We start from the raw sequence: 27766 nt of genomic DNA, 5'->3' as shown, positions 1-27766 counted from the left end.
GAATTCTGCGTGCACATTTTTACACATCAGTTTCTCACATCAGTTTTCAAATGCAGACACGCTAAATAATTAAACGAAATGTGCTATTCAGTGCTGCCATCTGGTGTAAATACAGGCGCATTATAAGTCTTTGTACTGTTTATATTTTACATAAAGTTTTGCTTCCAAACTAACAGGAAATGACGTTTTTGCAAAATGGCATTCTGTCTTGAATGATAGTAAATGAATTGAATTTGCCCAGCATCGATTTGTATGTTTTTGTTTTAATTGTGCAGCTTTTCGAAATCTACTTTTCTTTGATGTGAGGCAGCTGCAATGAGTGATGTAGTTGAGAAGACACTAACTGCTATTCCAAGCCTTCTGTTGTTGGATTCGCAGCCTGGAGCTGGAAAACTTTCTCTTACTTCAAAATTAGGAAGCCTGATAAGGAATATAACTGAACTGACTTCCAAACATGTGAGTAAGACTTGCTTTCAGCGGTATTTACAGCTGTGGCCTTACACTGTTGTAACTCAATCTGTAGAGTCTGAAGCGTCTTTGGCTGCACTCTTTGGCGACATTTGTCGAAACGTTTTTATCTTGGTACCTTTCAGGATAAAATTAACCTTTACTTGTTCCTTTGCATAAAAATAATATTGTTTACAATGTGTCTCGAGATAGATACGAGGAACAGCAGCGTCATGGCTTAAGTCTGCTCGGTTTCTTGTTTATTAGATGATCTAAGAAACCTCAGTCAAGCCTTTTGCGTTTTTTTTACAAAGTCACTTATAATTTCTAATGAAAAAAACTGCTGTTAATTTCCCCAGCGTTTTACGGTAAAATACATTACTCTGCCTTTCATTTTAGGAAGAGGAAAAACTGATTAAAAAGGAATTGTCTGCAATAAGGGAACAAGCGTCATCGCCTAACACGACTCTGGTAAGTACTATGCGGTATGCGGTGAATCATTTCGAGTGCAATTGAGGAGACAATCTAAGACAGATATATAGAAGCACTGTTCAGTTCTAGAAAGACGGTAGCTTTCAATTCAAGTTTATTATTTTCTGGGTGGGTTCTTTTACAGCACAATCCAGTACAACAATAAAAATAAGGAAGACAACCATTACCAACAGAGAAGACAATACAGTATAATAGTGTTATAAGAGATAAGAGAGTTACTGTACATTGAGAGAGGTTGCAGCAGCGATTAAAGATTTCTTGAGTCTGTTACTTTTACACCTGGGGACACAAAGGTGTCTCCTAGATAGGAGTAGTGCAAATTCACAGTGGAGGGAGTGAGACACGCACTCTGTAATGCTCTCGGCGTTTTTATAGCCTTTTGTTTGTAGAGGATATTTATAATAATAGTAATTGCTTACACTTATATAGCGCTTTTCTGGACACTCCACTCAAAGCACTTTACAGGTAATGGGGACTCCCCCCTCCACCACCACCAATGTGCAGCCCCACCTGGATGCTGCGACGGCAGCCATAGTGCGCCAGAACGCTCACCAGGCTCACACCTGCATAGCTTCAGTGGGTTGCCGATTGTGAGTTGCAGAGTGATATGGCCAGTAACATTTAAGTTGATTTGATTTGCCTAAATCATTTTGTTAGTGTTTTCTCTAATTTCCCCCATCTTTTTACAGTTAATGGTACTGATGTTGCCAAACAAACAAGCAAGACAGTATGTTAAGAAGCTTTCAAGAAATGACTTGGAGAAAAAATAGTTCTATCTACTTTTAAATAGCTGACTTTTCAAAGAAAAAAACATTACTTCTGGTGTTTTTTATACATGGTGTTACAACATTTGTCCCATCTTCAGGTTTTTTCTATGACTAGTCCCAAGTACTTGTAGTCATTGACTGCATTGACTGTTGATTACAGTAGGTTTGAGGGATGTTGCATTTTTCCTAAAATCAATGACCATTTCTTTTGTTTTCAAGACTTGAAAGAGAACTCATCACACCATTTTATAAAATTGTTTAGAATGGCCGTATTATTATTTTCTGGGTCATTTAATAAGTTGGCCAGGGTTGTGTCATCAGCAACAGCTGGCAACCCACTGAAAACCGAGGTCCTGAATCTCTGTGGTCATTAAAAAAACCCAGGGTGTTTCTCGAAAAGAGTAAGGGTGTAACCCTGGCATCCTGGCCAATTTCCCATTGGCCCTTACCAATCCTGGCCTCCTAATAATCCCTATCTATGAATTGACTTCATTACTCTGCTCTCGTCCCCACTGATAGCTGATGTGTGGTGAGCGTTCTGGTGCACTATGGCTGCTGTTGCATCATCCAGGTGGATGATGCACATTGGTGGTGGTGGAGGGGAGTCCCCATTACCTGTTAAGCGCTTTAAAGTGGAGTGTTCAAAAAAACGCTATATAAGTGTAAGCAATTAATTAAATTATTAAATGGAATCGGATGTCTTTCTGTGAGCTTCCTCTTACAATTGTTAGTGTACAAAATGGACAGTAGGGGGGGCAAGACACAGCTTTGTTGTGATCCAGTGGAAGTATAGCAAGTGTCAGGTAACTGTTTTCCCAATCTGACCTTTTGAGACCTGTTTAAGAAATCTGGGCCCCATCTTATGTTCCTGTGAATTGAACTGAAATTCTCTGAGAGTTTTTGTGCAAGCAATGATGGTTGTATTGTAATAACAGCAGATAAGAAATCAACCAGTGAGTCCCTTACAAATGCGTTCTGTAATTGTCACCGTGTTTTGATATTGAGGAATTCATTCTTTTATTTCAGAGGCAGATGAAAGAAATTATGGTGAGGGCAATCTATTGTGAAATGTTGGGATATGAGGCCTCTTTCAGTTACATTCATGCCATTAAATTAGCCCAGCAGGGAAGTGTTTTGGAAAAGAGAGTTGGTAAGTTCTGCAGTGTGTAGTGATTTTAATTATAAACTTATCTTTCATTGTTTCTCCTAATTTCTCAATTTTCCTTTCATTGAATTACTCATTACCTTTAAATAACATATATTTGCACTCTGAAAATAAAGAGACAGCAGCAAAAAAAAACTCAGAGAAACTCCACAGAGTAAACTATATACAAATGCTTCGTATCTAAGTGTGTATATTTAATTTTTATGATATGTGCACTGTCTTCATTCTATAAACATTATTTTCCTGTTTTATTGAGTATTTAAGTGGTTATTTTCTTATTTCTTACGTTGCAGTTTTGTTTCCAGCATGAAATGTGTAAGTCATCTTCCTATTCATCTCTGTGTCCATATGTCATATTGCCTTGACCATTAGTCAGTTGTCACAGCTGAGATGTATTTTAAGTACTGAAAGTACTTTAAGTAATGAAATAGTTATGTATTCTCAGGTTACCTTGCTGTGTCGCTATTCCTGAATGAAAGCCATGACCTATTGCTCCTGCTTGTGAACACAGTACTAAAGGTATTGTACTCTAAACAATCTTAGGAGCATTTTTTAAAACTTCCAAATATATCCTGGGTAACAAGTGTTTTATTTTCTGTTTTAGGATTTGCAAAGTACGAATCTCATTGAGGTTTGCATGGCTCTGACTGTGGCCAGTCAGATTTTTCCGAAAGACATGATACCTGCTGTTCTTCCACTCGTTGAGGACAAGTTAACACATTCAAAGTATGATTTACAACTAACTTTTTTTGGGGGTGGGGGGACTGAACAAAAGGGGCAGTTGCTGTTTTTCCAAACAGAGGAGTGGATGGATTTTCTTTAAAATCAACAAGTATAAAAGACAGAGATGTGAAATTTGCATAACGATGCTGAGACAGTTTTTGTTCTTACACGATATTTGCTGGCTTGTATATGAAAAGTACGGCAGTCAGCATTCCACTATGTTAACAAGCTGCTTCCATCTCCAGTATTGAGGAGCACAAGAGAGGTTCTGTCATCCCATCTCCAGTAGATCTAATTTAGCTGCTTCTTGAAAGACACCAGGGTATTTGTTTGAACAACATGACTGAGTAGCCTGTTCCAGATTTATTTTGGAACCGATTTATGTTTTCACTGTGTGTGGATTTATTAACATTTACATTAACAATGAACATTTTCTCCTACGGTTTTTCAGGAAGAGGCAATACAATTTGACAGTGTTTTATTTTTCGCCTTGCAGAGAGATAATCCGGAGGAAGGCTGTGCTCGCCCTCTACAAGTTCTATCTTATTGCCCCCAATCAGGTGCAGCACATCCATGACAAGTTTCGGAAAGCCCTGTGTGACAAGGACCCTGGGGTAATGACGGCCTCTTTGCACATTTACTTGCAGATGATCAAGGTGAGGTGGGTTAATTACATCGGGTAACAAAATGAATATTGTTGTGCATTTCAGTATTTTTTTTATTGAAATTGCCAGTTACTGTCTCCCAGTTTGGAATTATATGTATCAGCTGTGTGTTTTTCGCATCTGTGAACCCCACAGCCGCACACAGGGGTGAATGAGGAAGTGTGGGTAGACATCACCATGCCCACCTTCAAGCCATTTGTCTTTTTTAACATGTAATGGGCAACACAGCCATAGAGGGTTTCTGGATGTCCAGGGCTGAATGCGGAAGAGGCATGTCCCTCACAGATGGCACCACGTTCCTGCAAAGGCCCAGGAGGCTGCAGGGGTAGCTGTCTTGCTGAGAGAGCCCTGGCTGACTAACCCTGTCTGTATCCTGTTGGGAGCTGAGATATTAGTGTGCCATGCTTTGGAGAACCCCAGTCTCAGTTTGTGTGTAATATGGCTGCCTTGATCTCAGAACTCAAACTGCCATCAGGCACTCAGAGCTTTTACCATTTGAGCCACCCGGCCACTGTACTTTTTAAAAAAGTTTGTTTAAAACCTCATTCAGTGAAGATGTGATTTCGTTTAACTATATCTGGTTGCACAGTTGCCACACAGCAGTAAAACGTGATAGGAAATGTTTGCTGCTTTCCTACCTGAAATTTACCAGCATTTCCTTCAGAATTTGTAATAAACATAACTGGTATGGAAGACGCATGTGCTGTAATTCTTTCAAGCTTGGCAACTAAAAAGAGGTAATTTCTGTTTTGTATGTTTACCTTCTAGAGACATTAATGGATTTCTGCAGAAGTTTATTATTTTAAATCTTTGATGAAATAAAATTTGAATTGAGTAAAAAATATAACCAACTTGTGGCATTTTTAGTCATCTACTACTGGGCCAGTTGCTTCAAGATATTGGGCTTTTTTTTTCTTAAATTGAATAAAGGCAATGTTTTAAAGGAAAATATACATTTTTTCCTTTGTGTTTGTTCTTGCCTAGAATTGAAAGTAAAATAAATGGCTGTCGTCAATAAGAATTTGTCTTGTGTGGGGTTTGTCAAGCAGGGAGATTTGACCTTGCAGTGAAGGAGGGGGATAGTAATAAGCCTTAAAATAGCACATAGAATTGTTTATTCTGTTTACAGAAAACAAATCTAGAGGCAGCTAGCTAATGACTACCCTGTGCACAAAACAAGAGCTGTTTTTACCAGTATGCTGATTTTTTTTAATTTCAGGAGAACCCAGGTGGCTTTAAAGATCTGACGGGTAGCTTTATAACAATCCTCAGACAAGTGGTGGGAGGGAAGCTCCCCATTGACTTCAATTACCACAGTGTTCCAGCTCCCTGGCTGCAGATTCAGCTGCTCAGGGTACTGGCATTGCTGGGGAAGGATGACCCGAGGTGAGGTAACTCACTCTGACACTGGAGTCGTTATTGCATGGCCAGACACATCTGGAATCATTCCCTCTTACAGGCGTAAAAGAGCAACATGCTTACAGATGTGTAATGTTAACAATTATGATCATGCCTAATCTAGACCTTAACACTGCATTTTGAATGACTATATTATAGTTTTACATGTTTTTCTTTTTGATTTGCAGTGCGAGTGAAATAATGTACGATGTCTTGGACGAGTCTCTGCGAAGGGCTGAAATGAATCATAATATTACTTATGGTACGTTAAACTGATTGTTAGTTTCTATTGCATAAATTACAATTTGCATAGGTATGGTTTACTTAAGACTGTAAATTTACCTTTCTTATCTCCCCAGCTATTTTGTATGAGTGTGTGAGGACTGTCTACACAATCAGCCCAAATTCAGATTTGTTGGAAAAAGCAGCTCAGTGCATTGGAAAGTTTGTTTTGTCACCCAAAATTAATCTAAAATACCTAGGTAAGTAAAATGTACATTGAAGTACCTTATGTGATGCATTTGGAAATTAATAGCTGCAGCATTCTATACGTTATGCGATTATGATTTCGTTTTTGGAGGACTTTAAGTATATTTTAGAAATTTGAAATACATCCTCTGTTCTGAGGTTATCTACAGAGAAATACTGATAAATTTCCTTGTCTCTGATTCATATAAATTTAAAATGTTAATGTCTGTAAGATGTGTTTGAAAAAGAACACGAATGGCAGAGAGACTCCAGGGACTTCTACTGTCTGGATGCTTTTAAATTTTTCTCAATCCGAGGGCAGTTAGCTGTAATCCTGCTCTTAGCATAAGCCATAACCAAAACTCTAGGCATCTCTCACGCATTTACTGATGTACTTTTCCATAGGTCTGGGTGTATCGAGAAAAAATAATTTGCAATTTTATTTTTTTAAAGTGTATTGTCATTGATCCTTCTCTTGGAGTTTCATTTCTGAGTCAAACATAAGTCACTAACTGTCACTAACAGCTGGATGTGTCTTTCTAATTTAGGATTGAAAGCACTTACCTATGTAGTCCAGCAGGATGCTAATCTAGCCCTTCAGCATCAGATGACAATCATTGAGTGCCTGGATCACCCTGACCCCATTATCAGGAGAGAGGTGAAGAGCTTATTCTGCTTTGCCTGCTTTGGATTCACAATGATGCGCAGTTTCAGAATGAAGTTTGTATGATTGAGATGAAGCTTTAGCCAGCACAAATCGAAAAAGCTTGAAGCCCTTACTTTACCATCGGAAAATTCTGCTTATGCCACCCAAGAAATTTAGGACTTGGTTTTTGATTTTATACAGTTAGCTTGACATTTGTATAAAAAGGAAAGTGTAGTCTTTATAAGGCGAATAATTTCATGATCTACTGTGTGCAGTTTCGGAAACTGAAACCCAACATCAAATATCTTAAATAAAATCTTTGCATGATTTTACATTCAAGGCTCCTGTTAGATCTTTAGTGCAGCTGAATTTACTTAAAATATTTTGACTTTTTTTTACAGACACTGGAGCTGCTCTATCGGATTACCAATGCCCAGAATGTGACCATCATTGTGGAGAAGATGCTGGATTTTCTGAGACAGAGTAAAGATGAATATACGACCATCGACTTGGTGGGAAAGGTGGCAGAGCTGGCTGAGAAATATCCTTTCCTGAGTAGTTGGTGATTTAACCGCAAGACCACTGAGCAATGTGATCCAACTTTGTAAAAGTCAACTTCAGTGCCTGCTCCAGGCTGGATACTGACATAAAGAGAGAGGCCTGTGATTGCAGTTGTAGGTTGTAGTTATGTGATTACAGATATGTTGTACATATAGATTCTTACTATAAATCTAAAATATGGTTGATTTAATGTACTCATAAAAATGAGTAGGTGCTATTTCAGTCAGATATTTTTAAAATAAATTGTTTTTTTTCCTATACATTTCTGCACATATGCCCCAACCAATGGGTGGTTTATACAGACAATGAATACAGTTTTCTCCCTGGGTGGGGACATGATGCAACCAGATATCCCTAATAATTTCCTGAGGCTCCTGGCTGAAGGTAAGAGATTGAAATTGCTTAAGTGTCACTTTATTTCCCAGAACTTGTTCTGTAGTGTAACAGTGTGGGAGTGGGCGGAGCCGCGGCGAGCACCAGTGTGAGGTTAGCAGCAACCGCAAATAACACAAAAAAAGGTGAAAAAAACTGGAACAAAAAGCAAAAAGAAAGGTGTACCGCTGTGCCTCGTGATATCCAGGTTGGGCTTGCGCTATGCCACAGGGTCCAGCCTGGGGAAAGGAAGCCGCTTAGCACAGCGGTAACCAGACTGGGTTTCTTCTGTCCTGTGGGGTCCAGTCTGGCAGAGCAGGGTGCGTCAGGCCAAAAACAAAATAAGAACTCAGTGTGGCAAAAAGAAAAATAACAATTTACGTGGGTACAATCCCCTCTGGGACTGCTGGTGAAAAGATACTCTTGTTCAGGGGGTGGTCCCTGCTTGTCGCTTCGGGGGGTGTCCTGTGAGCCTTTAGAGGACCTTCACAGCTGTGTTTCATCTTCTAGTAGCCAGAACAGCTACTACAAAGGCCTGGCGTCGCCCTCCCTACAGGGCTCCGCCTGCACACTGGGCAGGCCCCCGTGTAGTGCCACAGTACTTAGAGGATCTAAAAAATGTAAAGCTTTCGTCAACTGGTAACACCTATGGGAAATAGATTTAGTGTCAGTCAATTGCTGCTAACCGCTGTAAATTATCTGCTGAGCGATGATTACAGTTGTCTTCCTCTTTCCATGTAGCAGGCAAAAAATATTGGGTTTTATTTGTGAATTTTGACAGAAAATTTGAGAAGTTCAATCAACACACAAAAGTGTTAGTGGTCTCTCTATAGATTATTCAGCATTTCACTGTGTTGAATAAAAGGCAATGTAATTCATGGCTGTGGATTAATATTTAAGTATATTAATCTGACAGTACAGTAAAACCTTAGGTTTCCTTGGTATTAAACCCACAAGAACTGTTACTGTAAAAGGCCAGTCTTGTAGTACTGTTCTTCATTTCTAAATCGCAAACATTGGTCTTTTTCATTCTAATTGGAGTTGAAATAGGACTGTATGCGTTACAGGATTGTAGTACTATTGAACATTTTTGGTGTTTCCTTCTTGCCCTTTAACACTGCTTCCTATGTTTTAAATGATTTTCTGTTTTAAAGAAAACACATGCAAGAAGTGTTTTGGACCATTGGACCCCTAGTCTTTCTGTCATCTTCTTTGTTTTCTGAGACAAATCATCAGATGTTTGTCTATGACCGCACTTTCCTGAACTATAAAAATAGCCAGTTTGTTTTGAGAAAGAGCGAGCAAAGAAATGGTAAATGTATACAGAGATCTGACAACCTGCCTGCGAATCAAAACAAAGCAGCTTGTTTTTCTTCATTCCCAGCCGTCTATGAATAGCCTGTCAGTTCTCTTTCAGATACTGCCTCGGAAACAGGCTTCAGTTTCTCTCACAGCTGACATCGTTTTGACTTCTGTTTGTTGAGACGGTTTGGCACGTAACCTAAATAAACATTAATCAGTAGCTTTCCCACCAGGCTTTGACAATGAAGATGAAGACAGGCAGTTGAGGCTGTATGCAGTCGATTCGTATCTCTCCCTTCTCGAACAAGACAATGTTCACTTTCCTCAACGTTTTCTTCAAGTTATGAGCTGGGTAAGGGGCACCGTAGCATTTCTACAGTCCATATCTCCTTTTCTTGGGTTGTCTAGAGTTTGATTCATGTCATTTTTTGTTATTTAACACAATGTTGACTTTCTCCTAACCTTCATCCACCACACAGAAGAACCACCTTTGTTGATGTGCTTGGTTACTTTACTTTTGGCACATTTGATATAGTTTGGGAGTGTTTGCAGTGTTAAGAAATTACTTAATAAAATATCTGTATAAAGAGCAGTTGGGATTACTGGATTGCATACAATTTAGTTACAATTAAGTTTTCCTTCCTTAGGTTTTGGGAGAGTACTCCTATTTGAAATCGGAGACAGGGTATGAGGTGGTGCTTAATAAACTGGCAAGGTTGCTGGATCAGAGTTCGGTCACCCCTGAAACCAAAAGTTGGATTATGGCAGCCATTACAAAACTGTCAAGCGGCACAACATGCACCGAAACGGCTAGCGCAGTGGCACTCAAATACAGCACCTCCCTGGACACAGTCCTGCGGCAGTGCGCTTTCGAGCTGAGGCACCTGACTGAGGACAGAGACTTGATGAGCCAAGTTCTGCCCCTGGATGCCAGCTGTGAAGATCTAGAGGTATTTCTGTAGCTGAAAATGGAGGCTTTAAAGGTTGAGCCATGGCTCCAAACATAGCTCAGATGTAACGAAAATCTGTGCCTTTTTTACTTAAGGAAAGCAACTTCAAAGTGTTTTATGCAGAATAGTCTTGTAGTGATTGTATCTAATAGGTATTACACTTATGCTTTCATTTCCTAAATTGTAGCTAGTGTCAGTTCAGCAGTATTCTGACAATAACTTGTTTTCAGCCTCACTTTGAAGTCATTTGATAACTGTCTGGGCCTGACAGGTCTGAGAATGCGCTGCACCAGGCAGGCCTCTTTTTGCTCGGAGCAATGCATGCGGCGCCAGGGATTTACTCTTGTGCACTTCCTCCTGTTTGCTATTATCTCTGTTAATGCAGGTGGACACCTCACTGTCATTTCTGGATGGCTTTGTGTCTGAGGCCCTGGCTTCTGGTGCAGCACCTTATAAACCTCATCACCAGAGACAAGAGGAGCTCTCCCAGGAGAAAGGTGCAATCGCCCACTTTAAAGTGTTCAGCCTTACTTTAAAGTCATTTTATAATGAAGTATGAAGCAGGGGAAAGGATTTGGGATAGCATGTTCATTTTTCCTTTCGTTTGTGATTAAAAATGATTGACAAAATCAGAGATTTCTGTGTGCTTTGCACAAATACACAATTTTAGTTGTCTGTATTTTAGCTCTTCTACCTACTCTGAACAGTACCTTGTAGATTGATCTCATCAGATCTCAGAAGCTGAGCAAGGCTATGCCTGGTTCTGTTCAGTACTGGGATAGAAGACATCTAAGGAAAACAGTGTAGTTGGACCAGTGGTTGCTGGTGCTCTTCTTGGAAATTAATTGGACAAGAATTTCCAAGCCAGTATCACACTATGGTGTAGGAGGTGCTGTCCTTTGGTTGAGACTAATCCAAGGTCATGAGTACTTGGTTGTTAATGATTAAAGGCCCCATGGCATCATTAAAATGGAATTGTGTTAGCCCCCATGTTCTGGCTGCATTGCACTGGGTATTGTACAATCTGGTGTACATAGTTTCTCTTTAGACACTCCCCTGTGTCTTTTAACAATATGCCCTTACTTGTAATTAATGATTAATTCCTATGGAGTTTGTGCACCTGCTTCAGAAGGAAACAATAGTTGTAATATGCAATGGATCTGGACAACCTAGTTAATCAGTGCAAAATACACACAACAGCAGAACTGACAGCAACTGTGGCCAAGATATCAGGCTTAACCTCTTATATACCGGTTAATATACCATTGGACACGCACATGTGGCTCAAAAGGGTTTTGTGTAACCTACACCTTTTCTGCTTCAGTTACTCATTCTTGAAGTTTGTCAGTGGGTTTTTGTGCTTTCCTTATTGCGCTTCTTGACAACAGTGATTAGCAGAATACAGTGGCATGTGGCCCATTGGGAACTTATACCAGAATACAGATGTTATAGCACTTGCCATCAGGCAAAACTGTATTTTCCAGCCTTGGACATTTTTTATATCCATATCAAAATTATAAACTGTATTATTTTCATTTCTGACTTTCCATATTATTTTAAGAAGACAGTGCACCAGTATAAATATTGTACCTCTTCAGAGCACCATATGCATTTCAATATATTATTTTCTTATTTCCGTATATATTAATTTTTTCATTTATTTTTAGTAGATTCATAATTCATAGTAGATAAAACCAATTGCTTTAAAAAGCTGAGATGTGTAAAAATACTGTCTTACCATTTAGTATTTCCTATATATCAGTGGTGAAAATAGATTTTTTCCGTGTCGCCGTAATGTCATTTGATAGGGTGTATGCGTGGATTTGCATTGATGGAATAGAGAACTTGGGGGAAAAAAAAGAGGACAAAAGTAAATTAAAGCTGTCAGGTTGCATTAAGATACAAAGGGAGTGCAAAAGGTAGTGAGACACGGGATGCAATGATCCTGTCACACGTTACATTAACATGAAAAGAAGCAGCCCACCCTCAGGGTTACCTCTCTTGATCTTGGTTATTTTCATGACATTGCGGAATCCAGAAAAGGTTAACAGACGACGAGATAATCATCCTTTTCAGACAAGCTGTATCCTCACTGCCTTTTTTAGGTTGAGGTTTGTTTAAAGCTTCATCAGAACATGCTGAGTTTTTTTTTACTCTGTTTGTTTTCCTTTTCCTTTCAGCATTGAATTATGAGCCTTATTCACTGTCCTTACCTGTGAGCCTGTCCTCCTGTAGCATCACAGGCAGGCAGTCTCCCTCAGGCCTCTCTCTGAGCTCCGGGCTCTCGGGGAACAGTGCAGAGATGGCACAGAAGGGAAGGTATGTTTAGGGCAGCATGTGAGTTAACATGCTTTACTGAAAGGGAGATGCTGTTTATAAGGATCAGGATTGTGCAAAACCATTTATTCCTCTTACAATAGAGGCAGCGCTAGGTGCTGTTTGTTTTATATACCTTTTCACGTTTTTGACTGCTGATTTTAAAGGGGGGTGAAGCAAGTGATAAAGAAACATTTTGCTCATAATGAAGGCATTCTAAGTAATATGCAGAGGATAGATGAAAGAAAGCAAAATTAAGAAGCAAGTAATTTTCAGACTGCAGTTCAAGCTGAATTGTTTGATTTGCAGTTCCAGCACCCTGAAGCTGGAGGGGGTGAGGAAGGTGTGGGGTAAAGAGGGGTACCTGCCTCAGAAGGAGGCTCCAGAAGAGAGTACATTGAAGGCTTTGTCCAAGCCCGCAAGAACACCAGCTCAGTCTCCCAGCATGGAGGGAACAACTCCACAGGAGTGCAGGATCAATGAGGCTACACCAGAGCAGGACCAGGAGAGGCAGCAGCTGGCTTCATCCCTGTTTGTAGGGCTGGGATCACACAATTCTTTGTGCCTGGTGAGTGGACCATTAAAAGCACTTATTTTGGAACTTAAGAGCCCAGTTCTATAGTCCATTGCCAGATTTAGTCTGGCCTCTGAGACAGAGGGAAGTGAGCCTATTTCTTATCCCTTTTGTGCTGGTATGAGGTTCATCAATTGGTGATTCCAGATGTAGAAAGATGTGTAAAGAAAACAAAAGGAAATGCAAATGAGCAGAGCCCTTTAGGCCTATCTTTTTTATTGATTTGCTATCTTTCTTTTGATGCAAGATCCTCACTTTCCCGGTGAGTTGCCTTTTACAGTATTTTTAAAATTCCTAATTATATATTTTTAAAACTGTATGCAGGATTACTTGCGCTTGCAATACCAAGAGAAAAGCCCACAATATATAATCCCTTAGACATAATGAAAGAAAACATGATTGATCTTGTTCTGTGTACAGATGGGTAAATCGGAGGTGGCTTCACAACGATTCCGACGGAAGAACAAAGCTCAGGAGTCTCCTGGTGCTGACGACAAATTTTCAGATTCTTCGGTTTCCTCACGGAGCACAGTGGAAAGCCTCTTAGATAATATTTTGGAACCCAGCCCTAAAGCTCAGGACCCGGGACTGGTCACACCAAGTCAGGCACTGAGGAACTCTCCCGATGTGAAAGAGTCCACAGAGCTGGGTGATGTGACTGGAGAAGGGAAGGTGAGACAAGAGGGAGAGTGTCTTCTCCCCTCCCAGTCCCCGGCCTCTTTGTTTGCAGGCAGTGATATGGTGGTTGTGCAGCCTTCTGCAGAGAGACCAGAACCAGACCAGAACAAGTCCAGACTCTCTTCTCATTTGCCAACAGAACTGTCAGAGCTGGCTCGCTCAGTAATTGAAAAGGTGTGCTCTGATGAACGCCTGACTCTGTCAGTTTGTAAAATCTACAGAGAGGACTCCTTGGTGCTGGTTTTCTTTGTTGAAAACCACAGTGAATTATCTGTTATGGATGTTTTACTGCAGCTGGTACCTGCAGAATTGAAGGTAGGCATGTGTCTACATAGTCTTTTGAACTTCAGATTGGATTCATGAAATGGATGTTCTGTGAAGTCAGACGTGCTCATGTCTGATGTTTCCTTTTTAGGTTCACAAAAGCTCAAGTCACCATTTTCCATTGCTTGTACCCCAAAGTGTCGATATCTTCCAGACAGATGTGGTGATGGAGGAGCCATGTGCACAAGCACCTCTTACTGGTACAGTATCTTACCACACGGAACCTGGACGATCATGGGAATTGCAGTTCTCTGTGGCCTTGGTGCTATCAGATTTCATCAGGTACAGTGGTGAATGTACTGTGGTGACTGTTCTAGTGATCATCTTGGTAGGGGGAGTTTTGTAGCTCCCCCAGTTAAGTGATAAATGGCTTTTATCACAATGTTTGCCACCTCAAAATATACTAGATGACATACTGATATATTGTCACATTAGGATGTTTAGGTTACAGTACATAGAATCAGATCGTTACTGGTCTACGTCTCTTCTGAGAAAAGTGTTGTGGTTTTTATTTTTAGGCCCTTGAAAGTGTCCACAGAAGAGTATGGGAAACTTTGGCTGTCCTGTACTCATGATGTGAAACAGAATCTCAAGCTTTTGTCAGATCAAATCAATTCTCTTGTAACACCACTGAATGCATTAAAGCAGAAACTGCAGATTCACGTAGTTGATATCATAGGTAAGTAGTTACCTGTGCAGTATAATCCCCTGTGATTCCTAATTTAGAAGCTTGCTCCAAACCTTTTGCAGTTTTCTTCTGAGATGAATCTAGGAAATATTCTGTTTTGTTTTAAAAGGCTGGAGGTAGATTGCATGTTGGTGTACTGTATTTCAGACCTTGAGACTTTTAAAAAAAGCAAGCTCATTATGTTGTCTTCCAGCTGCTTCTGTGATTTTTAGCAACAGGACTTGTCACGAATCCTGAACTGCTAGCACCTCATAAAAAAACCTACAGGAACAGAGCTGTTGTGTCTGTAGTGTTGGCAGATCTCCTGGGTGCATCAGACAGGCAGATGGCAAACAAGTAATACCGACAGCCAGTTTGCAATGTTTCTTTCTTCTTCAAGGATGAGCCTAATCTGTGATGGCTGTTGTACATTAGAAAATATTCTGTCTGAAGTGAAGGCTCTCAATAATTCACAAGACTGAATATTTTGTGCTCCCAGGTATTTTATATAAAAATGTACATAATCGTTCTTAAAGTGTGCCTGGATGCAAGGGGCATATAAGAAATCTTTACCCTTACAGCATATCTGGTATAAAACATAGAACACATAAACAAAAAGTGAATGTTGTGTGTAGTACCTTATACCTTGGTAGATGTTTGGAGACTGACACTGAATTTGTCATGTTTTCCCACAGGTGAAGAGGGTATAGTAGCATGCCAGCTGGTTCCATCTACACCATGCCTCCTACACTGCCGGGTCCATGCAGGAATGCTGGTGGTGTGGCTCAGGTCCCCATCACCCTATCTCCCAGACTGCATGATCTATCAGTGCCAAAAAGCCATCCAGGAATCATGATTGCTGCTGTGGTTGTGATTGACCTGGAGGCCAGTTGTTCAACATGCATACAATAGTGTGTGTAAGAAACTGAGTAGACGACAGCAGGAATTATGGAAGATTTCTTGTAAAGCAAGAAAAGTCCCATGATTGTTGCACTTGAAGTGTTTTGTGTTCTAGAAAGAAAAACTAAAGGTTACACTGCTTTCTTTTTTCAATTGATTTAATTGTAAGGAATGGAGATGTGCTGCAGGTCACTGAATATAACTACATTGCAGCTGTCATTGGCTTGACCTTTTTTAACCAGATGTTATATATATTTTTTATGTCAAGAGTGAAGGGCATTCTTCATTGATACTGTCGGCCCTTATCTCAGGGAGTGAAAGGAACAGTATCAAAACCTGTGCAGCAGGTTGCAGGTGCAGAATGATGTCTAAACCCATGCAATGTTCTGTGTGTGAATGGCAGGGGTGGCAGATTGAAGGCAGGAATATCACTAATGTCATTTCAAAGTCAGCACAACTCCACGATGTCTAATATCAAAGATGATGTGAGAATTTGGGGATGTAAATGTGTTCTTTTGTGTCACCTTGTCACCATAAGACTTTGACTTAACCTTAACTGTGCACAAATTGTGGTAAACAGCAACAGAGGAACATGAAATGTATTTGTGACCTGTGGATATCAAGCAGTAGCTACTGTATGTCCCATATGAAAATAAGAGTCCTAAACCCAGTTTTAACATGTCATTAATATGCAGTGTCATAAAAAACTATAAGCCTCTGCAATCGTCTTGTGTTTGAAAATAATCCAAGGCCAAAGATAGAAACCAATGTACCCGATCGAAGGAATAAAGTGCAGTATTGCCTGTGGATCAGTGCCCATTTATAAAAGACCTTTGTCTTATAAAGTAGCAACTGTAGTATTAAAGCATGCCTACATATACATTTATAAAATGCTACACATATACATATATAAGCAGTTTCACAAATTTGAGGTGAAGGAAGGTGAAAAACATCTTCAGATTGGAGCTTTTGTGCACTTGAACAGATAGGTTTTGTGTTGAAATTAATTTAAGCCTGCAGTTTTATGACGTATATGGCTGCCAAACTAAAAAAAGAAATTGTTTTTGCACTTGAAGTACTATTATACCAGTATGAAAATGTTAGCTTTTCATATGTCTTAATTATAGGGCTTTCCAGACAGTCTTCATAATTAGCTTATGCAGTTACTTGGTTAATTTTAGCATGTTCTAAATTTGGGGCTTGATAGCATTTGAATGAACATGTGTAAATTACATTTAATAACTCATTTGTGTCATATTGAGACTTAAACATTAATCTGTTATGTTCATAAGCCTGTTTCATCCTTTCAGCAGAGTCAGCATGTTGTTTTAGTGTTTTCTTCATTAAAGCCACACATTTTTGTTGAATTTCACTTTTAAGTATTAGGCTTTTGTATATTTTGTAGAGTAAAAGAATCCTCTAAATATGTACAGTAAATAATAAGAATACATTTCCTTCATATGCATGTTTAGTTTTACTTACTATTAACTGTGTTTATTTTAATCTCTGGTCATTATACATGATTTTGGTGAAATAGTTGAGGCCTTTGCTTGTGACTATTAATACACACCTGAACTAGTTATTGTTAACTTTTAACAACTGGTATTTCAATTGTTCACAATTATTTTTATAGTTCATACAATTTTCGGTTTGCTTTTTATTTTTGTAACTCTTTGCTAAATGTGTGATTTTAACTTAAAGGGCTTAAAACAACACGTTTTTAACATTTTGGGTGAAATTGCAAAATCAAATAATTTGTATTTTAACACCGATAAAGATAACCAAACGTCTTATGTTTTAAGAGTTTACTAGTTTTCTGCTAGTTTACTAGGATATCGATTTTTGTTGCTGTGGTACACATGGCTCATTTAATAACTGATGCATTTCATGTCATTCTGTCATTCTTAAAAAACAAACGTTGTGGAGAATGTATTTTCTATCTGAATTGCGTCTTCCGCGTTTCAGGTGAGTTTCCTTTAACGTGTAATATTCAAATCCGCCATTATATTATATTTTATGTAAACTAGAAGAGAAGCAGAGAAAGTGATGCTGCAAATGGAGAAATAAAATCACATTTTCTCCAGATGAAGCGTCGATTTTTCGTTTTTATGCACTAGACTTTTGTGACGTCCGAACTAGGCAAAAAACATGGCCGGGAGATTGCATGCTTTTAAGACGTACCACAAGAGGGCGCCAAACACTTTAAAATTTTAAAAACGCTAGACGAACCCTAGTTGTGAAAACATTCTTAAAAACATGTTAAACATATGAGTAGGTGTACTGTACGTCAACAGTAAAATTTATACCAGTTCTAAATTACAGTACAGACATCGCCCGCCCATGGGCTTAACATTACTCGGGTGTCATGAGTGTCTTTCATGTGATGTAAGCATAATGGGTTTAGGTGAAGCTAGTACAGATACACCAGCCTTTAATGATATTGGTCATGTCATATTATGTTTTGTACACACAATTAAGGTATGTGGGCTGTATCTGGCGCTTTTTTAGTGCATTCTACATGGGTTATTTTTCATGCTAAAGCACTTTTTCTAAAAAATAAACATTATAAGAAACGGGTTTGGTCTATGTGGGATGTGAGGTATTTAAAATGATGTTTATGTATACAAATGCTGTCCCTTCATCGGTGACTTGTGTTATGATCACGCCCAGAGGGTAATGGGCTCAAATCCCAGGTGTGATGTTGTATACTTTAGCAAGGTACTTCATTCTCAGATTGCTTCAGTAAATGCATTGTTGTACACCTTCATATTATTTCAAAAGGAGGATTTCATGGCTCTGGAACCAGTACCTGGCATCTTTTAAGTAACGGCTAAATGAGACCCATGGATCACTAGCTGCTGTCAACCAAATGAGTTAGAGCCAGCTGGGTGGACTTTTCTTGTGTGTCTCCTCTTTCATGTTCTCTGTGCTTTTGACTTCTTATGATGAAGCTGCATTTTCATGTCTGGTATTTCTTGACATTTGATATTTAAAAACAAAGCTAATTATCTAAGATTGTAAAATCAGAATCTAAGATACAGCAGCAGAGTAACAGAACAATTTATGCAGCACATGCAGTAAGTTATTAATGTTTTCTTCCCGAAAGAACCCAAAGCTCATATGTATAGGAGGGAACTCCATGTAGTGCTGCAGCTGCCCAACTACACAGAAGTTTCGGACAAGAACTGAGTTATTGCTTCACCAATTGAATTAAGGGGAAAGGCCAGATTGTTGCAACCCCAGGGTGTGACAATGAGTTATTTTGAAATTACTGGGTTTTGTGGTGTATTGTTAGAGAATAAAATTTGGATCTTTGTGTCTTTCTGAAATTGCTAATCAGGATATAATGTGGAAACCACTTCATTAAAACTATGCATTAGGTTACATTGCAAATCCACCCCTGCACTCATGATTGTGTAATAGCAGTTAATGCACTATTCTCCACAGCTCCACAGTGACCATGGATCTGTCAAAATCAAAGTGACAGTTGTGCTTCCTAGGGGAAAAAATAAAAAGCAACCCTTCCCACACAAGGATGCATCTTTTCCTTCACCTGTTTGGAAGGCCAACAGTCGTGGCCACTCTGAAACCATGCGAAAACCGCAGACTGATGTACTGGCTCATTTTCTCTGCTCTGTGTGGGTGGGCCTTGGAGCTCGTTCTCCTGTGTCAAAATAATTGCTTTGGGGAAAAAAAGCCTTCTGTGATCAACTCAGCTGTTGTGCTTAGATGTTCTGCAGAAATATACAAAGTAGAGCAAGACTGTATTTATCAAACGTGTTTGAGAGCAGTGTAGTAGTTATGGTGGTTAATATATACAAAATAGCTTAGGCTAATTTGCATGGCTGATTAACTCTTAGGTTCAGCATGGTCCCATCTATCCTTCTACCCATGATTCATTGTCCTTATAGAGTGGCTTGGTGCTGCTTTTCATAACTTCTATCCATCCTCCTGTTTCCTAACCACTTCATCCAATTCAGGGTCATGGGGGAGCCGGAGCATATCCCAGCAAGCAACAGGCACAAGGCAGGATACACCCTGGACAGGATGCCATGCACAACCACAAAAGCACACACACCAGGGCCAATTTCTCCAGAAGCCAATTAACCAATTAACAATGTGTTTTTGGACTGTGGGAAAACCACACAAACATGGGGATAACATACAAACTCCACACAAGTAACTCTCCAGTAATTGAACCCAGTGCCCAGTGCTGTGAGGCAGTAATGCTAACCATTGTGCCACCTTCCCTATTTTAATGAAATCTGCAGTATTGATCATAATGTGACGCAATGCACTTGATCATATATTTATATTTTCATTACCAAGTATACAAATTCAAAAACAATATAGAAATCATGTAATATTCCATACTTAGCTAAAAACTAACATTAAATATGATAAGGGTAGTTATTTATTTTTTCTTTGGCAGATTTTCAGGATTTTGTCAAGTAATATTCAGTGTATGATTTTCCAATTGAGTGTTCAGCGTTGAGGAATAGAAATTCAAACTCTAAATATTCCTGCACTGAGAATCAAGTTCAGTTTTATTTATTTGTTCCTAAATTAATTTAAACGTTTTTAATCGTGTATAAGCAAAAAGCTCTCGTTTTGGATGAACAGAAATTTAAAAATGGTCCTCAGTGTGCAATAACAAAATATTACAATTTACTGAACAAGGAAAATGTTGTTGCATTTACATCTAAAGTAGGATCAATTGGAAACATCCAGCAATCTGTGTGGGTGGATGTAATAACTAGACAGTATTTGAAGCACATATTAAAATCCTTTTTTACAGACATCTGTTGTTTTTTTATTTATTGCATGCAGTAATGGTAAATTCCGATACCTCGTAGAAGGAGTACATTGCTAAGCTTGTATGTAAAACTCGTTAAATCACCAATCATTTGCATAGTAACATACTGTGTTAACACAGCTGCACCATTTATTGTATCAGGGTTTTTTTCCATGTATCCTTTCTGGAATAGGATGAAGTAATATAGTATGCTTGACAACATGTTGGGGGACAAATGGCATTAACAAGTCAGAAATTGCCAGTATGTCCATATGAACCCCCCTCTGCAACGCATAGGTGGAGTGAGGAATGGATTACCTGTTTTTTAATTACTTCTGCTTTTTGGAATTTTTTTTCCTGGTTCCAGAGCACCTTACGTCATCACTATGAGGAAGCAGGGATTTAACAGCATTGGGAAATTTTCAGCCAATCCCTGTGACTCATCAAGAAACCGTCATCTGCTGGCTCTCTGTACCCACTTACTAACAGGTGGGTTAGTTCCCACAGCATCCTTGTGTTAATTAGAGGAATTAATTGGCTGATCCTCTGGGAAGGAAACATTTGCCAACCTTAAACCGGCTTTGCTGTTTGAAGTGGCAATTTAAATGTGTTTAAATGAGACTTAGAAAGTATAACTGGGGCTGTAAAAAGTCAAAGAGAGCAAGAGTATGAACTTAACAAACAGAATTCACCGGCTGAAAAAATTTCATTTTGGAATTCCAACCTCTCAGCTCAATGTCAGATTTGTATGTAGCAGATTTCAGGGGTTTCACTATCTGATGCTTATTACAAGTAGGTGTCATGATATGATGGATGAAATCCAGACTTTGAGAAACCCTGTGGAGGGCAGACTTTCCTTGCTTCAACCCAATATAATCTGCCAACGGCTGGTGAGTTTAATTTCATTTGGGTTTAAGACTTTCTACTTGCTAAGACAGTTTTTATGGTCTTAATGCTAGGAAGACATTCTCCTTAAAAATACTCTCTGAATGTCTTCTTTTGGAAGGTATCTGACCTTATGATCAACAGCAAATTTGAACAAAAAACACAACATTTCATGATCGTGTTCAAGAGGAGCCTTTAATAAAACACACAGCCATTAAAACCTTGGTAAGAAAGACTGTATTAAAATAACCATGGTCATACACTTACAGGACTTTTTCTGCAGAACGTCTTTTGATTGTTCTGGCAAATGTTTTATCCAAATATTTGGTATACTCTGATAATGCTGACACTAGCTAAACAGAGCTAACATCTGGCCAAGAAAGGCTGCAGCAGGCTCTGATAGCCCAACATTCTTATGAGTACAGCATCTGTTAATGAATGTAGTGATTCCTGATAGCAACTGTATCTACAGTATAAGATTTAATAACGGACGCTAAAGATAGAGGGATAAATAAAAAATGATATATAAATCTACAAATCTATTTCCTGACTGTGTCGTATCCTGCTACCTATTCCTAATCTCTCCTTGATGTTTCATGTCTAGTTTGCATGCTTTAGTACTTAACTCTGCTTAAATTTCTTTTTCAGTGTGCTTGTTCTCTCTTCAGAAAAAAGGACAGCCTAAATCCTAAAGCGGGTGGCATGGTGGCATTGGGGTTCAATTCCTGCGTGGAGTTTATATGTTCTCCTCACAAAGTTGGGTTTCCACCGAGTTCTCCAGTTTCCTCCCACAATCCGACGACATACTGATGGGTGAATTGGCTTCTGGACATAATTGGCCCTCATGTGAGTGTGTCTGCCCTGTGATGGACTGACATCCCTTCCAGGGTATATCCTGCCTTGTACCCGTTGCTTGCAGGTATAGGCTCCAGCTTCTTCACAACCTTGTACTGGATAATGCAGATTAGGAGATGGATTTGGTTTGTGGGAGAAAACAGGAGCACCTGGTGGAAACTCATGCAAACACGGAGAGAACACCTCAGGGGTAGAACTGAGCCCATGGCCCCAGCAATGTGAGGCAGCGATGCTAAACACTGCAGCACCGTGCCTCCCTTAATGTTTTCCATGACAAGAAAACACTGCTGCAAATTCTTACTGAAAGATTTTCTCATCTTAAATTATTCTTGTACTGTTAAAATTGTGTTGAATGGAAACCAGATACAAGTCATTGGCACAGATACATAAGATAAAGCCAAGAGTGGCAAAATGATATTCAGGGTACAATTTACAGTAAGGTTCTCTCCAGAAAGAAACAAGCTAAACACTAAAGTGAACATTTTTTTTACAATTACACACAAGGGCTGAGCAGACATAAAAAGAGTTAACAGCCACATGAAAAATCATCCATCCCTTAAAAAATATATATAGTTCATATAGTACAGGAAGGGTTATAGAAACAGAGCTGGTTAAAGAATTCCCTCATCCAGTAGTTTGTTAATTCCTTCACAAATCTTTTTAAGGTATTGTCTGTATTCTTCAGAGGAGCTGTAAAGTACGGAGAGAAATTCTACATCCGCAAAGTGGTCGAACACGTGATCGATGCGACCATGGGATTTGGCTGTTAAGTGGTGCTCCACCAGCTCGTGCAGAAGGTCCTTGCACTCCAGGAGCAGCTCGGAGAGAAGGTTCCTGTCGAACGTGTACTCCACCTCGTGGAAGCTGACCGCAGTCATGGCTGTCTGGTTCATCTTCTTCTTAAACTTCTCCACCGTTTCCAGCTCCTCTGGGCTGAATTGATTGTTCCTGTAGAGGATGCCAATCTTCAGGGCAATCTTTATCACATCCTTCATGATTTTGTGAGCCTCCTTTTTGTTCTTCGTGTACTCCCGGCTGACTTTGTAGAGCTCGTCCAGGATCTCACTGCTAGTGTCATCAGTGAGGAGGTTGGCCACGACCATGGTGGCCATTTTGCTTAAGATCTTCTTCTGAGCCTGTAGGGCCAGGCTTTTGGAATTAAAACTCTCTTGGCCTGTAGTAAAAAAAAAACAAGAAAGTCAAAGATTACCTGGGATACAACATCACATGACATTCAACTCATGGGTTCTGTTGACTCAACACGTTTTTAAAACTTTTCAGAGTCATACAGTGCTTAAAATTATCTGAAGAATGCTGAAGAAAAAAGACTGAATTACTGACTTTGGTAAAAGTAAATTAGGGATCCAAAACCTGAATCTTCTTTGTGTCAATGATCAGCAATGCATTGAAGTAATTAAAATTCAAATCCTACTTGAAAACCCATACATGATTAACCTCTGATGACAATTCAATCTTGAATTCATGGAGTGCAGATCAGAAACATGTGGACTATGTAATAAAGAGGAGGGCTTGAATCTTCTGTTTTTGAACAGTTTTTATCTATTGGCATTGGCATACTGAAGACTTCTGTTCCAAACTGCTGTGTTACAGCCCATACAGCTGCAGTAGTACCATCTGACTTCCCTGCTGGTCATGCAGCACCTGGGAGAGAGTTCATATATATATATAGCCTTTGTAAGGAAACTGAAGATTAAAATATCCCTTTATTTCCATTGTTTTATGAGGCACTAACAACTAGTATACAGTCTTGAGGATTCCTGCATAGCAATTAAACAAAAACAGCTGTTATTTTTTCTTCATGTGATAGTCAAGAGGGAGTTTCTAGTTTTGGAATTGTTGTGCCCTTTTGTAAGGAGTTATAACAGCTGAGAACAACAATTAAAGTCCAGTTTAGTCAATAGTAATTAATTTTGGGAGTCTTTGCTTATTTTTGTACTTTGTTTTTTCTCTGTTACATTCTAATAGAGTGCTTCACATCTGTGATTCTAGCAGCACTGAGAAGCAGAGTCATTGGTCACTAAACATCTGGAGCGTCTCACTTTGTCATTCGGCAGTAATACCTCTGCTCTGTCATTGAGAGTCAACATATATGTGCAGAACAGCAAAGTATATCAGTAGTATGTGTGGCATAGAATACATTAATATTATGTCCTAACTCTGTGTAATGTTGGGGTTGGGAGAGAATTTTGACAGGATACTTTTATCATTTTCAAAAGCTTTTTCACCTGTGAAATGCCAAAGTCATTCTACATTACATTTTCTGGCGGGGAGGAAATTGCAGGCGATGCTTCATTTGACACTCTTTGGTGTCGTAACAATGTAGAATACTGAGCTCTGGCCTAAAGCACATAAAATTAATCACTTTCCTTTTGGGGGCAGTGGGTCCTTATTGTTACGCTGAGGCTGTTCTCTTTGCAAAGTCTGTAAATTAGGTAATGCGGGTTACCTTTATGAATAGACACTAGAATACTTTTTGCAAATGTAGTAAAGAAATGATTAATACTTTAAAGGGAGAAAAACTGTTTCTCCCAGAAATAACAGCAGGCTTCCTGTTCGGCGGTGTTCCGATCAGTGTTGTAGGAGGAGTGGGTGCAATAATGGATTTTTTTTAGATGCCACCCAGCTGCAAATTGCTTACAAAACCAGACCAATTAAGCTGAAAGCTGCTAAAAGAGAGCAGTTTTTGGTCTGCAATATAAAGAAGGTCTTTTCTCTCTAAAAAGATTAAATTGAAAGTCTGTGTCTATTTTACATTAACAGTTTTCATACTGCTGTTACCTTGAAAGGGTTTTGTTTAACTTATTGTTCAAAGTTTAAGCCCTAAAAGTTCAAAAAGTCTGTATCATTAAAGTTTTGTTATTGGACATGTACTGTAATATTCATTTAGTATATGAAACATTTTTACAGCATGTAGGAATGGGACTAAATAAACCTGTCATGTTTAGCTGTGTTTATAAAAATAGAACTTTTCTGAACATTGATGCTCAGCCAATGTTCAGTTTCACTGAAATATTATAGTTTAAGTTGAAAATGTCTGCATTTCAGTTCTCCTGGCAACAGTGTGGGGCATGCTGCCAAGGAGACGTACTATAGTTATTTCAGATTTCTTTCTTTTATTGTTTTTTAGAATATCTCAGGGAAATCATTAATGTTGTAGCATTGATTACAGGTGAAAGCTGGATCTGCTACACTTTATTTTAAACAACGGAACTTGCAAATGTACCTCTGCCCATCTGATGACTGCTGACTAAGATGTAACCTGGTTGTGTGTGAGCTTATATTTAAAGCTGTACACCTCCCTGCCCGGGTTGCACATGAGTGTGTATGCAAAGCAGTGTTTGCTTTTGTAGCATCCTGGTATACCATGACCTTTCTGAGGCACATACACACAGGTGAGAATGCAGGCTGTCGGCTCAGATGGCTGAGGTGGAGATATGGAATTCTTCCCAGTTCTTTTATAACCTAATATGACAGCCTGCTGACTGGGTGCATTCAGTAGCCCCTCAGTAGTGAAATACTTTTGGTTTCCTTTTCCTGACAGTGAGGAATTTGCAGAATTTTTCAAAGGAGACAAATCCCAGCCTGTGTTTAGTCTCTTGGCTTCAGCCTTGTCTCACCACTCCATATGTAACCTTGAGCCGGGTGCTCATTATTAGTGCTGCTCAAGTGTGTTTAAACGTCCCCTTTATAAAACGATGTATTTCTACAGGTTTTAAAGAATAAAGCCTGTATGTCTAAGCTGTTGCTCAAATATGTCTGTGCATCAGAACGTTATTTTAAGACTTCAGCTCTGGTAAGCATCATTTAAGGATAAGCCATCTGACAAAGAAATTCTGGAAATTTGGCACTTTTTAGGTTTTGGTGTTATTTTATAGGTTTCGTAAAGAAAACTCCTTAAGAAAAAACAACCAATGAATCATTGTAATTGTAAAATGTGTGTTGAGTAAAAGTAATTTCCTTCTTGAAACTTTATATACTGTGGCTTTTGTGGGACATGAGTTCTGAACGGCGACCTGGTAGCAACATAATAGGGAGTCTTTCTGAATCACTTATTAAACAGATGTACGCATTAATTACTAGAAGATTTTTACAATTTCCTTTCCCTTCTCCTCTGTGGTCAATGAAACTGTGATGTCTTAAAGAATTGCTCTTAAATATGGTACAGTATGTCTAAACATCTGTGAAACAGATTTTCATGCTTGTTATTTACAGCCCTGGTATGGGAAAATATAACTACCGCAGAAGTTGTCAGAAAATTATAAGATATTAGTTTTTATTTTAAAAGATGTGAATGTTGGTGGATACTCTTAATAAATGTGTTCTTTTAACAAGGGGCAGGTCCTAGTCTTAAGATCTGACACAAGCATCTGTGAGGTTGGCCTTCCAACACAAGAAGAATGAACAATTCATTGTTGAAGTAGCCACTCTTAGGGTGTGACTTCAAAGCTGGTAATTTTATTTTTAAAACTGATTTAAAAAAACACAATGTGCTGGATAGAACTTGGTGCTGATTGCAAGGATATCTTTAAAAAATTTTAGGCTTGAATTGATTCGTTGATTTTATCCTTTTATTGAATGGCTCAATTCATACATTTGAGTGGGGATGTGGTGGGGATACAATTCATATGTAACAAGAAAACAAATAGGGACTGTTTATGATATTTAAACAAACATAAGTACTGAGATGCTTTTTGATTCTTCATTTAAAGTGTAAAAGATGGTTCTCTTATAACATGCAACACTACCTGAAGAAGGGGACAACGTTTTGGCTTCAGCTTTTCACTCTGAATTAGATGGAAATTGGTCACAAGATGGAAATGAGTATAAGGAAGTAACATCTGTAGTAACTACTCTAAGTGGTCAGTGCTGGGTTATTTTACATTAAACCAGTACTTGCTGTGGAGTCTTGTATTCTCACTTGAGCCTAACTATGGTTGTTTAAAGTCACAATAGGAATTGAAATTGTAAAAAAGTCAAAAGACTGGCAGTTTCAAAAAGCCCCATGACATGATTTTAACAGTCACAAGTGCATTCTGTAAATTAATATTCACACTACACTGCTATTGGTGATGACAGAATTTATTGTTTTGTGGAGATGTGTGAAAGGTTTGGTAAGTGTTGGAGATTTGTTTTTCAATGAGCTTACAGTAGTTTTATAGTTTATTTGTATGTGTTATATACTGGTAATACTGAAATCTAGACCAGTATTGACTGTGGTCACAATCCGGGATTTGAAATGAATTTTATCAATACTGATATGTTTTTTTTTTTTGCTTCAGAAGAAAAATGTATATACAGTATACTTTCTTATTTACAACTGTTTAATTTACCTGTTTTAGTGGAGATTGGGGATAAGAGAAGGAAATATCTGTGGAAGGATTAAAGGTGAAGAAGTAAACTCTTCACGTAATTCTCCTTGCCAGTTATGCTATAGTACAGCTCTATTGCCTGTATTTAGTATAAATGGGAAGCAGGTATCAGATGAAGGGTTAATGTGCTCTTTCCCTGGCTAGTTTTTATGACAGTCCTTTTTGAAAGTCTTCAATGCTTTTATGGCTAGAACATGAACCAATTTGTTATGTGATAAGTTAATTTCAAAATCAGTTCATCTCTTTTAATTGTTTTCGAAGGTGCATATATAACCATGGTATTTTATCATATTCATATTAAATGACCAAAATAACAGTGGTACTTCTTTATGGGTTCGCTTTTCAAAGATAACAGTATTTTTTGCACCAGTACAAGCCCTTCTTTACCTTAAACAACTACTTTTGAATTGGACCTACATGTTGTCT

The 27766-nt window shown here is 38.8% G+C and overlaps 2 protein-coding genes across 3 annotated transcripts in view; one reads left to right on the top strand and one right to left on the bottom strand.

The window, feature by feature from the left end:
• Positions 1-187: 187 nt before the first annotated feature.
• On the top strand, positions 188-20216 carry ap4e1 (adaptor related protein complex 4 subunit epsilon 1). The gene is made up of 21 exons (XM_088640882.1): positions 188-456; positions 847-918; positions 2733-2856; positions 3317-3390; positions 3476-3597; positions 4091-4250; positions 5479-5645; positions 5846-5919; positions 6017-6139; positions 6674-6783; positions 7173-7312; positions 7604-7716; positions 9240-9358; positions 9654-9956; positions 10342-10453; positions 12137-12275; positions 12582-12840; positions 13267-13839; positions 13940-14130; positions 14367-14527; positions 15211-20216. Exons 1-21 carry the CDS (start codon positions 316-318, stop codon positions 15369-15371), a joined length of 3438 nt encoding a protein of 1145 aa, XP_088497008.1. The 5' UTR covers positions 188-315; the 3' UTR covers positions 15372-20216.
• Positions 20217-21823: 1607 nt separating this feature from the next.
• Positions 21824-27766, bottom strand: part of tnfaip8l3 (tumor necrosis factor, alpha-induced protein 8-like 3) — a 31431-nt gene continuing 25488 nt past the window's right edge. For both annotated transcript variants that reach the window (XM_088640880.1, XM_088640881.1), the window contains one exon: positions 21824-23124. In XM_088640880.1, coding sequence (XP_088497006.1) covers positions 22562-23124 — 563 coding nt within the window. In that variant the 3' untranslated portion in view covers positions 21824-22561. The remainder of the gene's footprint in view (positions 23125-27766) is intronic.

Source organism: Lepisosteus platostomus, chromosome 7 (assembly GCF_059453375.1).
Source record: "Lepisosteus platostomus isolate fLepPlt1 chromosome 7, fLepPlt1.hap1, whole genome shotgun sequence".
NCBI lineage: Eukaryota > Metazoa > Chordata > Actinopteri > Semionotiformes > Lepisosteidae > Lepisosteus > Lepisosteus platostomus.
This window is presented reverse-complemented; position numbering and strand designations above follow the sequence as displayed.